Source organism: Mizuhopecten yessoensis, unplaced genomic scaffold (assembly GCF_002113885.1).
Source record: "Mizuhopecten yessoensis strain PY_sf001 unplaced genomic scaffold, ASM211388v2 scaffold8537, whole genome shotgun sequence".
Lineage (NCBI taxonomy): Eukaryota > Metazoa > Mollusca > Bivalvia > Pectinida > Pectinidae > Mizuhopecten > Mizuhopecten yessoensis.
In genome coordinates, this window is record NW_018407597.1 from 577643 (window position 1) to 593976 (window position 16334).

Here is a 16334-nt window from a genome sequence, read left to right on the forward strand (position 1 = left end):
GTTGGTCAGACAGGTAGAAATACCGATGATTATCTTAGATTTAATCATTTTTATGAATCTATTTCAGCCAAATCCGATCGTTATTTTCCATAAGGAGTCTCACTTGATATGTTTATGTAGTATTTGAAAAAAAGACAAAAAAAATAGTTACTTCAGCGTGATGCCCCTTTAAAGGGGCTGGTCGGGGAAAAAATGTTATATTTGCTGAAATGGCATACAGATGTTTAAAGGGGCTGGTCGGGGAAAAAAATACAAACTAAATTGGTCTAAATGCACTCTCTGGCCTTCCAAAAGTTATACCACGGCAATATGATGGTCGAGATCTGCTTGCAATGTCCAGTTTTGACCACTGAAATCTCGGGGAAGCCCCGGGTAAATTTAGCGCACATCTATTTATATATGTCACGTGGTTGTTTCGAAAGTGAGGCAGTGAAGATAACAACAATAGCACGCCGTCATGTGCCATGTCGGACTCAACTAGCGGACAAGACAGCAATACTATACGTAAATAATTGTTTTCAAAGGTCATGTATGATGCAAGTGTAGTATTCCTACCTACATATATGTTGTTATATATAACGGTATTGATAGCTGTGCCTGTCATGACTTTTGCATGTATCTTTTTCTTTCGCCACAATGTTTACATTTGGCCTTGTTGATGACGCGCGAGCGGTAAAATTGCATCACTGATCTGGGTCAATTGAGAGTTTTAGACTGTCAGGTGACGATTTAGGATTTCTTTAATATAATTATAATTTTTACTCTTAGGTAGTGAATTTCAGCAAAATTTGTATCGGTATATTTCATAAGAAGGTATTTTAAACATGTGTATGCCATTTTAGCAAATATGACATTTTTTCCCCGACCAGCCCCTTTAAAATACCTTCTTATGAAATATACCGATTCAAATTTTGCTGAAATTCACTCCCTAAGAGATAGGATTAGGGACACCCAACGTTTAATTTTTGAAATATGTATTTGGAGGGGTTACTTGAGATCACGTGTGTGATTATCCTAAGCGTGTCGGGTAAGTAGTATACCTATATATATAGCTAATTTATACTCCTTTGTTGTGCATGCTTCATTTTGAGGCATATTGTTCAAACATTTTTAATTTAATTCAGAGCCGACTTATCTCTTTTAAAACAGATATGTTTGACTTCTGCATGTGTCACATACAGACAGATGAAGTGATATAGCCTGAAGCTGACATTTTTTGTGTGAATAATAAGCTTTTGTTTTTTTTATTAAATCCCCTCAGTCATGCAGGGTCTACTTTTATTTATAGAGAGTGACTTCACTTCAGATTTTTACAACATGGAGCGCTATGACAAATTGATAAATAAAACCTGACATTGTTTTGTTTGTTACAGTTCATGACCAGTAAAGAAATAATTCTCTATAAACAAAATTAAAACATTTCGAACACATCATCTTGGTTTTTTTTATTAACCTCTTGGATTCACGAGGTTAAAAATAGTTATCTGATAAAGGAAGTCATTCTCGTTAACTAAAAAGGAGACATTTTGACATACAATTTATTTTGTAGACTTGACAAATGCAACATATCATTATCAAAGTGAAATACTCTTTTGGACAGATCACTGTCATGTCAAAAATAGGTGAGTGAGAAAGGCCATAAAAAGCAGATGAAAGAATATATATGTCTGCATGTATGAAACATAGGGGCATATCAAGGGAGTCCTGGGACAACCCCCCCCCCCCCCCCTTTCCTTTAAAAACATATAAATGATATATAGCATGGCCCAAAATGTGTAATTATCTAAACCACGGACTTAGATAATCTAATTCCATGTCTAAACTAAGGCAGTTCTACATAGCGATATCAATATTTGAATTGTGTAAAGTGGACAATAGGTAACACAAAAAATGTGGACCATTCCCTTCTCCCAAAACAGTCACACATCAATTTCTGGTTCACCCCTGACAGTGCCAGTGACATGTCCTTTGATGCAGTGATAAACATACATTTAGTTTTGTTGTTGGCCCTTTTTTATCACAGTATTATTAAAAACCGTGGGTCCCATCATGTCATGCGGCAGGCATGTAGATTTCAGAACATGATCAACAGCCATCAATTAAGGATCGGTCCAACACATCCTGTATTCAAAATTCAAAGTCATGCAGCTACAATTCTTAGAATTATTAACTGATGATACATGTATATATATATATATTCAAAACTACAAAAAAAAAATCGAGTCTACTCAAAACTACAAAAAAATTAAATCGAGTCTACTCGATTTTTTTTTTGTAGTTTTGAATATATATATATATACATGTATCATCAGTTAATAATTCTAAGAATTGTTACTGCATGACTTTGAATTTTGAATTCTGATATATAAAACAATCAGACGTTATCCCGTTGCATTGTTATTGTATCGATGTAGATATAGCCATCAGTCATTGTGGGGTGACAATATGTATCACATGACCCAACTTAATCACACTTACCGTAATTCTTCCCTTCCGATGTCGCTATGTGCCCCGATTCATCATGGTCCACTTTTCCGTTCCGTTTTCCCATCTTTGGTGCGAATTAAAGTAACTGTCTCCTTATAAAATATCCACCTTCATTGTTTTTACACCACCGACAAATACAACACACCTGTCCGAATTTTACCTGTATCAAGTAACACACAGGTAACTTCCCTAATTCGACGTTAGTATGCTTTTGAAGAGGACTGATAACACGGACCGTCCTACTGATATCGGCCGGCCATAAACCATCAGCAGACGACTCGTCAATCAGAGACGTAGATAAACGCGAAGGATTTTCCCGCCAAAATATGTAAACTGTGCATCACCACAGGGACCTGAGAATTTGTTCCAGGTAAATTTGGACCTAAACTAAGGTGTTTAGAGTAATTTTAAACGTTTGGGGGGTTTAGATCGTTAAATTGTCAGCTCCCTGTGATCATCTCGTCACACGTTCTATGACCATGGGCTCTTAGAATAAGTTTAGTATGTAATCTATGTTGTTTAATTCTGTAAAATGCGTAACAGTTATTAAATTAATAAATATTTTATGACGTGTTCATTTCAATTAGAGATTATGAAAACAGGAGAAACGCATCCGAAATGAATGGATTATAAAATTCAATGTGCTTGTTAATTTGAAAAATAATAATTTCTTTTTTTCCCTACAACTTAATTTGAACAACGTCGGTTAATCTTAAAATAGATAGAGGTTTAATCTGCAAGCTACCTGTTCACATGTTTGTTCCTTGTTCTTCCGCCCAAAATCAGATGGTAATCAATTTATCTGACTTTAAGCTAATTTGTTCGTCTGTCTTAATTATTTCCAAGTGTGGAGCAAGGAAATATATTTATGTAGAGGTTTACTCTTTAAATTTCATATTCAATTTTAACTCCTATTTAATAGGTTTACGTACATTGCACGGTAGGAGGGCGGATACAACTTTTAAGTAAATCATCTGATAGCTATTTGTGTGTGGCAACAGGCGAGTAAACTGACAAAGTGTGGACAAGATACAACAAGTGTACAAACACGTGTTTTCATCGCAAACGACTTCAGATCATGCAGACGTACCGTAGTATTCAAGGCACATACTTGTATGTGCAAGCGAACAAAACAACGACAACATCAGGAAAAGCTTTAGAGAAGAACACATACACGGCCTTAGCACGGATCCTTGAGGTACTCCTGCCTTTACTTCTGTTTCCCATGTATTTATCGTGTAATCATATGATTCGAATTTTTTTAGAAAACATATTTCTTTAATTTACTGCCTATCAATGCGTTTGGAATATGACAATGGGAATAATGTATTTACCTCATCTATAATATACAAGATCGTTCCCGTTTTTGCCTTTCGCCCTTGAATTTCCCTGGTCCGATTGACCTTATTCGGGGCCTCTCTATAAAAATTGAATTACATTTCTTAGCTGTATTGCCAATAACATAGGGACCTTAAAATTTCGTACAGCTCTATTTGGACCTAAACTAAGGTGTTCTGAGTAATTTTTCACGTTTTGGGTGTAAACATATTCGATAAAAATTAAAAAATATATGATTATTGGGGGTGGCATTTATACCGAAAATCGATCTAAACCCCCTAAACGTGAAAAATTACTCGGAACACCTTAGTTTAGGTCCAAATATAGTTTTAACAAATTTTAAGGTCCCTGTGTTATTGGCAATACAGCTAAGTAATTGAGTTCATTTTTTATAGAGAGACCCCTAATAAGGTCAATCTGAGGAGGGAAATAACATGTACAGTTAAGATAACTTTACCCAGGTAGCAATTTCATACAGCTAGTGGCGTGTGACATATGTCAGGTCTAAAAAAAGCCCGGACCCCACTTCCCTACTCTCTGGCGGAAAAATTAACAAACGACTTTTAAGATTTATCTGTCGCAGGATCATTTACCTGAGGGTAAATCTCACGAAGTTGAGATATTCTATAATAAGATCATGTTTTAATTGTATTTTATATCAACATACATAATTTCTGAACTGTTACAGTTGCTGACTGGTTAAATATCATGGCCATTATAGGCCGTATGGTTCTTAAAGATACCAAATTAGCATTTAGTGACGGACGAAGAATATTTGAGCCTTCAGCTCAGGTGACCTTATACATATCTAAATTATTTTCCCTTAAACCATTGCTCTTTTGTTTGTAACGTACATTATCTCTCATAGTGTCCCTGTATTTTCATGCCGTGGCTGAAGTGTGTATTATGTTTACAAAGAACTGGGATTTATTAACACAAAAGCCTTTTGTGTGATGCCCAAAACTGGGTATTATTAACACAATGGGCCTTTCATGTCACTGACTGAAAGTGGGCATTATTCATACAAAGGCCTGACTACATACAGTTGTAGATGACGTAACAGACTCCACACTTCACCACTGTATAAAAACTGAACATAAAATTAAAAAAAAAAAATAACAATAGAAAGGAATAAATTTTATTGTATTTTAATTACAATAATTGGTTATATTTTTCATTGTTTCCAATGTCACCATCGTGTGGTTTAAATGCTTAATGGCAAAAAATTAGTGTCACTGGAGCTAACACCGGCTGCTGCTTCGGTCTCAAATTTGTTTTATCTGTTTTTATTCAGAACCATCAAATCATGTCCTCCTTAGCTGCGAAAGAAACAAATATGTAAATAATCACACACACACACACACACACACACAGATAATACAGGACATGAATGACATTGGTTTTAATAGAAAAGTTACGAGTATGCAGTGTACGTAAGACATTTCGCTACTGATAATGTATCATTGAAACATTGAAACATAACCAATGATTAAAAAGGTTTAAGAAAACAGACGAGAAACGAATTTCATAAATTATGATTGAATGAATAATCGGAGGATTTCATCGAATGGAAGTGAATTCATTGTTTAATATAACTGTTTTGATCCAGGGAAAAAAAAGAATGTAAAAAATCCCTTTTTAACGGCTGATGAATCCCCCTCTGATTTAGAGTACAAACATATATATTTCATGATGAAAATCTGTGTTTTATCATGAATTGTCTTATATACTTATTTTCAAAGTAAAGTATAGGAATTATTTGAAATAATTAAAACAAACTTTATTCTATAAAAAAATTGGATCCTGTTCAATATAGAATTGTAAGACTTAACGTTCTCTTTGGGTTATAAAGTTAATCCTTATCCAAAACCCTAAAATACGTAAGCAAATAACTTATTGTAGCCTTCATGTCAGAAATTCTGAAAGCACTTAAGATATAAACAAGGTGTCAGGGACGCGATGCAACTTATGCGGCTCATATTGACACGACAGATTTATTTGGGTACTTTACCTGACGTCCCGGAAATGGTGTACGTATCACACCCATCGTCCAATTAGTGACCATTATGTAATAACTGCCATTAGGTGCGAGATAGAGCGCGAGCTAATTATGTCAGATTAGGATATACATTGTAAATACTAACGCGTACCTGTGCGCATGCCTGTGTCTGGAGACAGCTTTGATCTAACCAAAATCTGTGTTTGGCGTCACTTTTCGACGACATTTGATAAAGGCAAGATCAATCTAAAAGCTGTCTCCATCATATTTTACAGAAATCAAATGAACACGGAAAAGTCGCTTGAAAACTATATGAGTTCCGTACATTTATACCCAAACAATTATTATGTGCAATTGGTGATTGGACAGATGCGGTAATTTTTACAGATTTTTAAGCAAAAAAATAGCAGCTATTATTATTTATGTGAAATAATTAAGCGAAAACAAAGGGATGACAATATCACATATCATATTAATTTCTTTCGACGTTTACCCGAGCCGAAGCCAATATCCATGTCAGCAGTAGAAGATAAATATAAAGCCTTGCTTGTATGCTATCATGAAAATTGTCCTATTCGACAAACGTTTTCCACAATAAAAAAGAACAAAAGTTTTAGGGATCGAACTCGAGATTTATACACTGCCCGTCGAAAAAAGATTCAGCTCAGACATAGAAATCTTCATCACGATAGGTTTATATTTTATTCAGAGTGAATTGCAATCTAACATCTCGGCTGTTTACGGGAAGGAGCAGTCGTGTTGAGCCGTTCCGGGGTCTTCCCCGAACACCAACTCTGCTTAAAATCACATGTTTACGTAGGTGGCCAGTTGTGATGATAGTGAGTTATAGTCTATTACAGAAATGGTGTACAGGTAAATTGCACAGGTAAATCAACTTCTGATAAGTAATCAGATAATCAATAACTGCTAATAATTGCAAAATAATAATTAATATTTAGAACAGTTTTCAGAATCAGTCATATATTTATTATGATACAGTAGTTAAACTGGTATTTTCAGATTTGTATGAATTCTCTTATAATTATTGTCATATATTAGTTAAACTTGTACTTATTTTCATATTTCTATGAAGTGTGTTTAACTTGTGTGACTTCAGTTTGATATGTAAAGGTATGGTTTTCGAGTTACAAGTAAAGATTAGTGCATGGTTTTCGAGTAACAAGGGATTTATTACACCCGAGCGAAGCGAGGGTGTAATAAGTCCCGAGTGACGAGAAATCATGCAATAGCTAGCTTACTGCATGTTTCCCAACTCGAACAAAACAGAAAAATTGCGGCTGGTATTTATTTTCCAAGTGGTATTTATTTAAACAAAGGAGCACATTGGTTTAAGTCGTAACGCCCTCATCTCTGGGTTGTATATTCAGAATTAACGCCCTCATCTCTGGGTTGTATTCAGAAGAAATCCCAGGTTTCGATCATCATCCATTACTTCATTTTTTCTGGATCTGAACCGCGCCTGTACTCAGATATTGTAAACGACAACAGATTTAATTTCAAACTTCCGCCACACATTTACTGCTTTACTAATGTTATGTCAGTTTTGTGGTGTGCCGTGCTTTTGAGATTTGCTCGTAATCCTTCGACAAACAAACATTACACAGAGTCCATTTGTCTTCAGGTGTAACCCGAGTGATAACAAACGTCACTACCCGATAGTTATGGCACGAATTCATAATTTGAGATTTGAACTCAAATGTATCATAAACTAAATTCATTCCAATGCTTGCCACCAACCGATAACGATGTTTACTATTTGTACTCTAATCTATCTTTACATGCTACTTATCCCGAATGATATAGAAGGTAGAGTTAAAAAATTAGAACTTTTATCTTTTCATACTTCAACTGATGTAACGTACCTTTTAGAACACCATCGTTTATTTAAGATAAATGATATCTGATCGACATTCTTAAATATATCATTAAACTTGCCCCCATCTATATAATATTGAATTATGTAGAAGAAAAAAACCTCTAATAATTTTGATTAATTGGATATCTGATCCAAAGTTCTCAAACAAGGGGAGATAATCTACTAGTAAACTACAGCCGGGAAATTCTGATAAACACATAGGGGCAGATCCTCGGATGAGGGGCAGGTAGCCAGTCTAATATATAGTCATTTATAACGTAGATTTTCCGGTACTATAACATTATATAGAAAGTCAACTTGTCTGTACGGAAGACTGTTTGATTGATTGATTGTTTTTACATGTACGTCCGCTTCATTACAGAGTAGTTCGGTTATCCAACCGACTATTCGGATGCATGTTGAAGCTATCGTCATATAGAAGTATGATAGGCGGGCGGTGTTGCATATGAAAAATCAGATCGCTTGTCAGGTTTGTAGACATATATCAGCAGCAGCATTCACTGATTCAGATAACACTTGACCTACACATAGGACCACTCCTCTAACGTCTGGTGATAGCGAAGGGAGGAGGTATAATAACGAAGCCATAAAGAAAAGTTTGGCAGAATTTATCTCCAACATTTTCATCCCTGCCGAATCAATGTCAGAACGGCCGATCATAAATTTCACAGTATCATACGGATATAAATATAGCCTTGACGTACATGTATAGCTTAGCTGTATTTACTGTGCTAAAGCGTCGTTACTTCTGTCGAAATATCTGTGACCGATCTGGTCATAAAGTTTATTTGTGTGAGTAAACAATCCCAATATAAATACAGTATATCTGACGAAACAACGCGTTTAGTCATGACCGTAAACAGACGTTTTTAATGAATGGATGACAAAATAATACTTCTGAAATACACGAGACAAAATGTTTATTTATTGTAAAAGAAGCGATTTGATGCGATGTTATCTCTACTGCTTATCACAAGGACTTAAAGTTATACTTGTATAGTAAACTAATGTCTTTAACGTCATGCTACCCAAATTAGTACACGGTCAGAAAATTGTTCGAATAGTACTTTAAAATTAAATGTGAGCATTTTCCTTTGACAGTATAACAAAATAGATATATATCAGCATTTTTGCCGAATAGTTTTGTTTTCTTGAACGTTTTAAGAGTACACGATGACTTCAAATTAAACATATCGGAAAACCAGTAAAAACGACGTACGTCGACGAAATTTTGGAGGATTTTCAAGGGGTTAAATATAAGCATATTTAAATGTTGATTTCTGGTCCTTATAACCGGAAAATATAAAAGTGTATATATACAATTGTAGTTCAGTATGGTATTTATAAAAGCAATATATTTTGTTGTAATAGGCACATCAACTTGTAGAAATAAAAACAAATTCCATAGCCTGTGATATGGTGTACCAATTTGGGTACTAATTACGGCCGAAAAACCGATCTGAATCTGAAACTGATCTGAATTTTTAAAGATCGCTAAAAAAAACTCAAAATTGTATCAATTGTGGTAGCGTGACGTTAGAGTAATTTCACACGTTTTCGGGGTTTAGATCAATTTTCGGTAAAAATGCCAATTTACCGACAGTTGATCTAAACCCATAAAAAGAGTAAAATTGCACAGAATTACACCTCAGTTTAGATCTAAATATGGCTATAACAAATAATCATTTCCCTTTGGTGCTTATAGCTAATTAAGATGTTTACATCATCTCCGTTATAACTTCAAATCAAAATCTCAGGTCTCACCTGGCCCAAAAGCAACGTGTTGAATTTGATCTCTCAGAAGTAGAAATAAATCGGGCCATCTATAACAGGTGTCAATATTAACAGTAATGACCGTCAATGCGAAACGGTAAACACCACCATTGATGATCAGTAAAGATCGACTATCAATAGATACTGGCGATCAACATCACTGTCCACAAGTCATAACCATTAACTTGGACAGGTAGTGACCATCAATGAAAATCGGTTCAGAAAAAAACAATGACCACCAACGGTGACCAGTAAATACTATCAATGGTGAGCAGTCATAACCATCAAAGATGACCAGTACAGACATGGGGTAATGGTTATGTGTAATGGTAATTAATTGCAATTCCAAAGGGACATGATAATTTGTTACAGCTATATTTAGATCTAATTGCAATTAATTACATTTTGTTAAGTAATTGGATGTAATGTGTAATTGAGGATTAATTACATTGAAAGATGTATGTAATGCCCAATTACTTTTAGTTACTTTTAATTACTTTAATGTTGAGTGGTGATGTTTCATGCATCCTTTATACAATTTTATCAAATAGAAAGTTTCCAAAGTAAATGTTTATTATGTAAGGACACAGGTAATAAGTACCGACCATCAATGGTGACCAGTACTGACCATCAATGGTGACCTGTAATGACCATCAATGGTGACCAGTAACAATCAATGGTAACCAGTAACAATCATTGGTGACCAGTAACAATCAATGGTAACCAGTAACAATCAATGGTAACCAGTAACAATCAATGGTGACCTGTAACAATCATTGGTGACCAGTAACAATCATTGGTGACCAGTAACAATCAATGGTAACCAGTAACAATCAATGGTGACCAGTAACAATCATTGGTGACCAGTAACAATCATTGGTGACCAGTAATAATCAATGGTGACCAGTAACAACCAATGGTGACCAGTAATAATCAATGGTGACCAGTAATAATCAATGGTGACCAGTAACAATCATTGTTGACCAGTAACAATCATTGGTGACCAGTAATAATCAATGGTAACCAGTATCAATCAATGGTAACCAGTTACAATAATTGGTGACCAGTAACAATCAATGGTGACCAGTAATAATCAATGGTGACCAGTAACAACCAATGGTGACCAGTAATAATCAATGGTGACCAGTAATAATCAATGGTGACCAGTAATAATCAATGGTGACCAGTAATAATCAATGGTGACCAGTAACAATCAATGGTAACCAGTAACAATCAATGGTGACCAGTAACAATCAATGGTGACCAGTACTGACCATCAATGGTGACCAGTACTGACCATCGATGGTGACCTGTAATGACCGTCAATTGTGACCAGTAACAATCAATGGTGACCAGTGACAATCAATGGTGACCAGTACTGACCATCAATGGTGACCAGTAATGACAATAATTAGTGACCTGTAATGACCATCAAAGGTAACCAGTAACAATCAATGCTGACCAGTAATAACCATCAATGCTGACCAGTAACAATCAATGCTGTCCAGTAATGACCATCAATGGTGACCAGTCATAACCATCAATGGCGACCAGTAATGACCATCAATGGTGACCAATACTGACCATCAATGGCGACCATACTGGCATGAAAATTTAAAAAAACGCAGTTCAGTCCATATATTTACATTTTTATTATAGAACAATTGTTTAATTTAATTCTTAGACAATTATTTTTGTATTGCATTTTGTTAATGCATCGTTCTTTAAACGACATTGGGGTAACAGCCCTCTTCAAAGCGACAAGACTCTCAATGAACAAGGTTAATCTATGACGTCATAAGTAACCCACATAAGTGACGAGAGTTTTTCTTTCATCCTCAAATGAAATGCATTTCTGCTGGTAATGTTCATATAGTGAGTTGCAGCGCAAATGTAAATATTTAAGCAATAACTGGTTGTCTGGATGTAATTATTGGTGATATAATTACAAGTGGCCTCTGGCAAATCCCATAAAACCCGCTATAAAACAATAATTACATCCAGACAACCAGGTATTTTTTATATTTACATTTTTTTCTTTTTTAAGACATATTCCTACAAAAACCATTTGCCCTGCCTCAAAATACATTTCAGGCGGCCAATTTGTTTGTTTACATATTCCTACACCTGAAACAGGCAGTTGTAATTATAGTCGAGCAGTTGTAATTATAGCCTATATAATTACACTTGCCCTCTAACACTGTTGTAATGGGACGGCGCTTGGGCAAATGTAAATATATGATGACTAACATCATAAATCATTTGTCATTGCTCAGTTAATCAAAGAATACAAAACCAAACATGGGAGTGATTTTTTTCTATTTTATTACGTAAAGTGTACACTTGCCTCCTGAGGAAGACATTCTGTTTTGTTAAGTCGTTCTAGTTACATAATAAGTCAGTAAGAATAACAAATGTAAGAGATGTAGAAATAGGAAGAGATTCTTTGTCTGTGTTAATCAAAAAGTATACCAGTTGTCTATTTATTATGAATTTAAATTGCTTTAAGCGTTTACTATTCAATAGAACAATATATAGAAAAGACAGATTCTACATCAAAAACATGTAATACAATTAAAGACATATAATCTCATTTCATAATACTACATGATGCATTGAGTAGTATCATTAAAATAAATGTCATTGAAACAAGAAAAGTAATTATACAATGAAAATGCATCAATATTGTGAGAATGTCAATTGTTGTTTTCAAAATTTAAACAATATATGACGTTTGTGTAGTACTGCTAAATGCTATGAGGACGCTTTTCCATTCTTAAGCTGTAATACATTATAGAAATTGTGATCTAAGGTAAAGAGTATTATATGTTAAAATACATTATTACTGTTGCCATTATTATAAAATATTTGTTTTTATAGAGGCTTGGGTGTTCAAAACAAATAAATAATATACAGGGACTGACCTTTCCACAGGGAATTACAAAAGCATCAGTGACAAGGGAAGTAACTCTTATGCAAAATAACACTAATTTTAGTTTCTCCTTATATGGTTTTATGTCAAATCAACAGCTAAGGTAATTTAATCACGTTTCAGCTGAAGTGGAACTTATCTTCATAACTATAACTTAACTGCAGTAGTATGCCTTTACCTTCAGCATATTAAAGCAAATTAATTTCTACATAGAATATAAATTTCTAACCATCATTGCCATCAAATAACATTAACAAAATGAGACAGCAGTTAATATTGTAATTTCATGAAATCGTTAACTAATGATTGATTTCCAGCTTTTGATTTGACAAGTAACATTTATTTACAATTAAAGAATAAACTCACAACAATTTACATATCTTTATCATTTCAATGAGATTAAATTAGGCAAGAAGTTATTTATGCTGGTCTTTTTATGAGAGGAACATCAATTTTTATGAAAATATAGAAATGATCCTCTTGTTTTTGATTATGTCTTGCAGCATTAGGCGAAAGCACCATGATTATCTCCCTTGAATAATGGCTGGGCAAGTCAGCTGAGTAATCAATACAAGTAGATATTACAAGAAATGCCCTTCCTCTCGGGACACTCTGCATCGACAAACGTATATTCATAATCAATGTTAAAAATTCTGGTTACATTATTTCCTTCATAATTGAAAATTATTTACAAAATAACTAAAAATATTATAAGAATGTTAGAAGTGGAATGTTCAACACAGTCAGAATAGGTATCTCACCAATATACCTTTAACATGGGAAGGTTAGTAAATCAGGTAAGTTTGAACCTGAGGTTAGTATAACATATAGAGGGTATTCTTGTTTTATTGATGATATAGGTAACAGCTTTATTTCATGAGTGGGGTGAATATTTTGATATTTTTCATGAGTGGGTGGCATGAATGAAAAAATATGAAAAATATATTAAATTCACAAGTGAAATATAACTGTTATTCATCAAAACACCAAGATTATTCTTTTTATTACATCTTCCTCGATAAAGACATTGGCTTCTAAGAAAATGNTGTCACAATAGGATTAATGTCACAGTTAATATGACATTACCATATATTGACAATGCCCTTTGTTATTTTTCACACTAATCCTTACTTTTTGATCGGTCAAAAACATTGTGTTGTTGCTCATCCTTTCATTTTGAGTTGAGCTGCCACCATGAGAACTATGAATACCATCAGGTATCTTTCCCTGGATCACTACCGCCACATTGGATTAGACCCCACTGTAGGGATGTGGTGTCTCTGCCCCACATTTTGAAATCTCAACTTTGTCTGATATTTTTTCTGAAATTTTTGTGCACAGTTCCTTCACAGATTCCGCTGATGAAAGTTTCACTTCTCATGGTAACATTCATAACGTCATACCCTTGAGACGTCGCTAATAACGTCATAACCTTGAGACGTCGCTAACACAGCATCAGTTATAGCATCAGCATAAGACCAACACATTGATACAAGACTTAATTCACCACAACAAAAGTTTCTCTGTCAACGGAATGACATCATCAATATACGCCTATGATGACATCATCATTGTACAGCCGAATACAGAAGATGTATTGTTGCCTAATAATCCTAAGTGTATGTGTACGAAGTATGACATTACGATTCATAAATCTTTATTCAAGGTCACTCCGAAGCTTATCTTTTGGCCTGTAACAGGGTGACACCTCGGTGTTGGGATCAAGCATCTAAGATGTCCTATTTGTACAAATATTTGAGGCACATTGGGGTTCTATAAAAAAAAAAATGGGACATAAATAATCACAGGCATTTGTGTGTAAAGTTTGTATACAAACATAATTTGTGTAGCAAATTCAAAACCATGCACCATTAAAAATTCCTATTTTACAAGGCAGAAAAAATCTCCATTCATTTTATATGATAAAGAAACATGTATGTATAAATCAAGTTTAGAAATGAGACATTAAATACGAGAAATATCAATGTTTAAATTCTTAATTGTTTGATGAAGATGTAAATGATAATAAGGTTTTACAATTTGAAACCTTTTCTGAATGTTCTAGACAACATGTTTGAAAAAAAAGAACATAATGCAAAATATGATGAAATGTCTAGTTATTTACAATTTATATGAATAACGAAGCTCCAAAATCTATACCGACAGTACAAAAATTATATGAAAACATAGGTAGAATAGATGTAAAGGTTTTAAATCAATATAGAAAAAAAATGCTGTACAATCGTTTTTACAGGGACTGTGGAGTAACATTTTTTTTATACCTGATGCACATCAATATTTGATCACATAAGTTATAAAATTTCCATTAATACTAAAAAAACGTAAAAGCAAGAACAAACTACACGATAAGGTGTTTATAGAAATCAAAGTTTCTTGGGACTAATCATCAAATTTGTAGAAAAAATATCAAGAGTATTTGATTGTTGTATCAGGTGTCATTCCATGTTTTCCCATCTACACAAATCACACCGATACATTGTAAATACTGGTAAACCAAAATAAGAAAACGTGCATGGAATTCAATATTTGACAGACTGCAACACTGGTAAAACTCACTGCAGTAAAATAGCCTGTATAATATCTGTGGCTGAACTACCTTGAGTTTTGTTAAAAAATCATGATACATGTAATATATGACAATAAAAGTTGCATCACGTCATTTATTCCAACATAATACATAAACTGAAATAACAAATTTAATTTGCAGTATTTTTAGTAATATCACATTACACTTTAAGTTTGCACCACTTAAAATTCCATTTATTATTATATAAGATGATAAGATTATATACTATAAACGTACACATTTTAGCGCACTCAAATTTTAGCTCGTTTACAGATAAGTGCACTGATGAACAGGTGTACTGTCTAAATATGCAATAACGCATTTTGATGAATTGGTGTGTTGTCTATATACCAGATATGCAATAAAAAACTATAGACAAAAACTCCAATTACCACATTCATAATTTAGCACAATATTTAAAGGGTGAAAAATGCTGAAATTGGAATACCGCTAAAATATGTACATACTACAGTATACAAGTACTTTTCTTGCCGTATACAATCTAAACAGGACGTATTCATATACAGTATCTATATAGATTGCATCCAAAAGATCAATATGACAGTACGACTAAATCAAATTTGAAAATAGATTATTTCTGTTATAATTATTGCGTTATCTCATTATTCGAACACACAATTGACATTCACCGAATTAAAGAAAACAAGTTGATGGCACTCCAATAACAAAGATGTAATACACATCTACAGATGTACTATCATAAAACAATAACATCTGACAAAACAGACGATACTTTTTATATAAAAAAAATGACAACCACTATTCATCAATATATTGAAAATCCATACGTCATTAATTTTCATTGCCTCAATTCAAAAATATCCATTTCCATATTTGCAATTTTTAAAAATGTATCTCATTCTATATAGTCCAGGTGTTTGTAAACCCCAGCACATTCCAACTGTCTGCAGAGGACAGAATAAACTATTTTACATTGTTTAACAATATCATTGTCAATATTTACAAAGCAGATCCCATATAAATAGTTTCCTGAACACATTCAGAGGTTAGGTTTTAGAGAACCAATGAATGTGCTCTATATATACATTTCCTCTGTTGAGTTTCAAACAACATCATAAAGCAACATTGAGATGTTGACTTTGATAAGTCTGATGACATCAGATCTTGAAAGTGATGAAAAAAGCAAAATGATGAAATAATGAAGCAGTTTTGTTTAAAATGCCTTTTAATATATCACAAAATTTGCCCTTCTAGAAAAATGGCTTATGTAACTGTACATTTATAATGATTTAGGTTTCTCCTTTTATCCTATGGATGTCCAACAGTTTAAATGTGAAAA

General features: G+C 33.7%; 1 protein-coding gene across 1 annotated transcript in view; it reads right to left on the minus strand.

Moving 5' to 3' along the window:
* Positions 1 to 2758, minus strand: part of LOC110456129 (choline transporter-like protein 2) — a 72252-nt gene extending 69494 nt beyond the window's left edge. The window contains exon 1 of the mRNA XM_021506691.1: positions 2479 to 2758. Within this exon, the coding sequence (XP_021362366.1) occupies positions 2479 to 2551 (73 nt within the window). The 5' untranslated portion in view covers positions 2552 to 2758. The remainder of the gene's footprint in view (positions 1 to 2478) is intronic.
* Positions 2759 to 16334: the final 13576 nt, after the last annotated feature.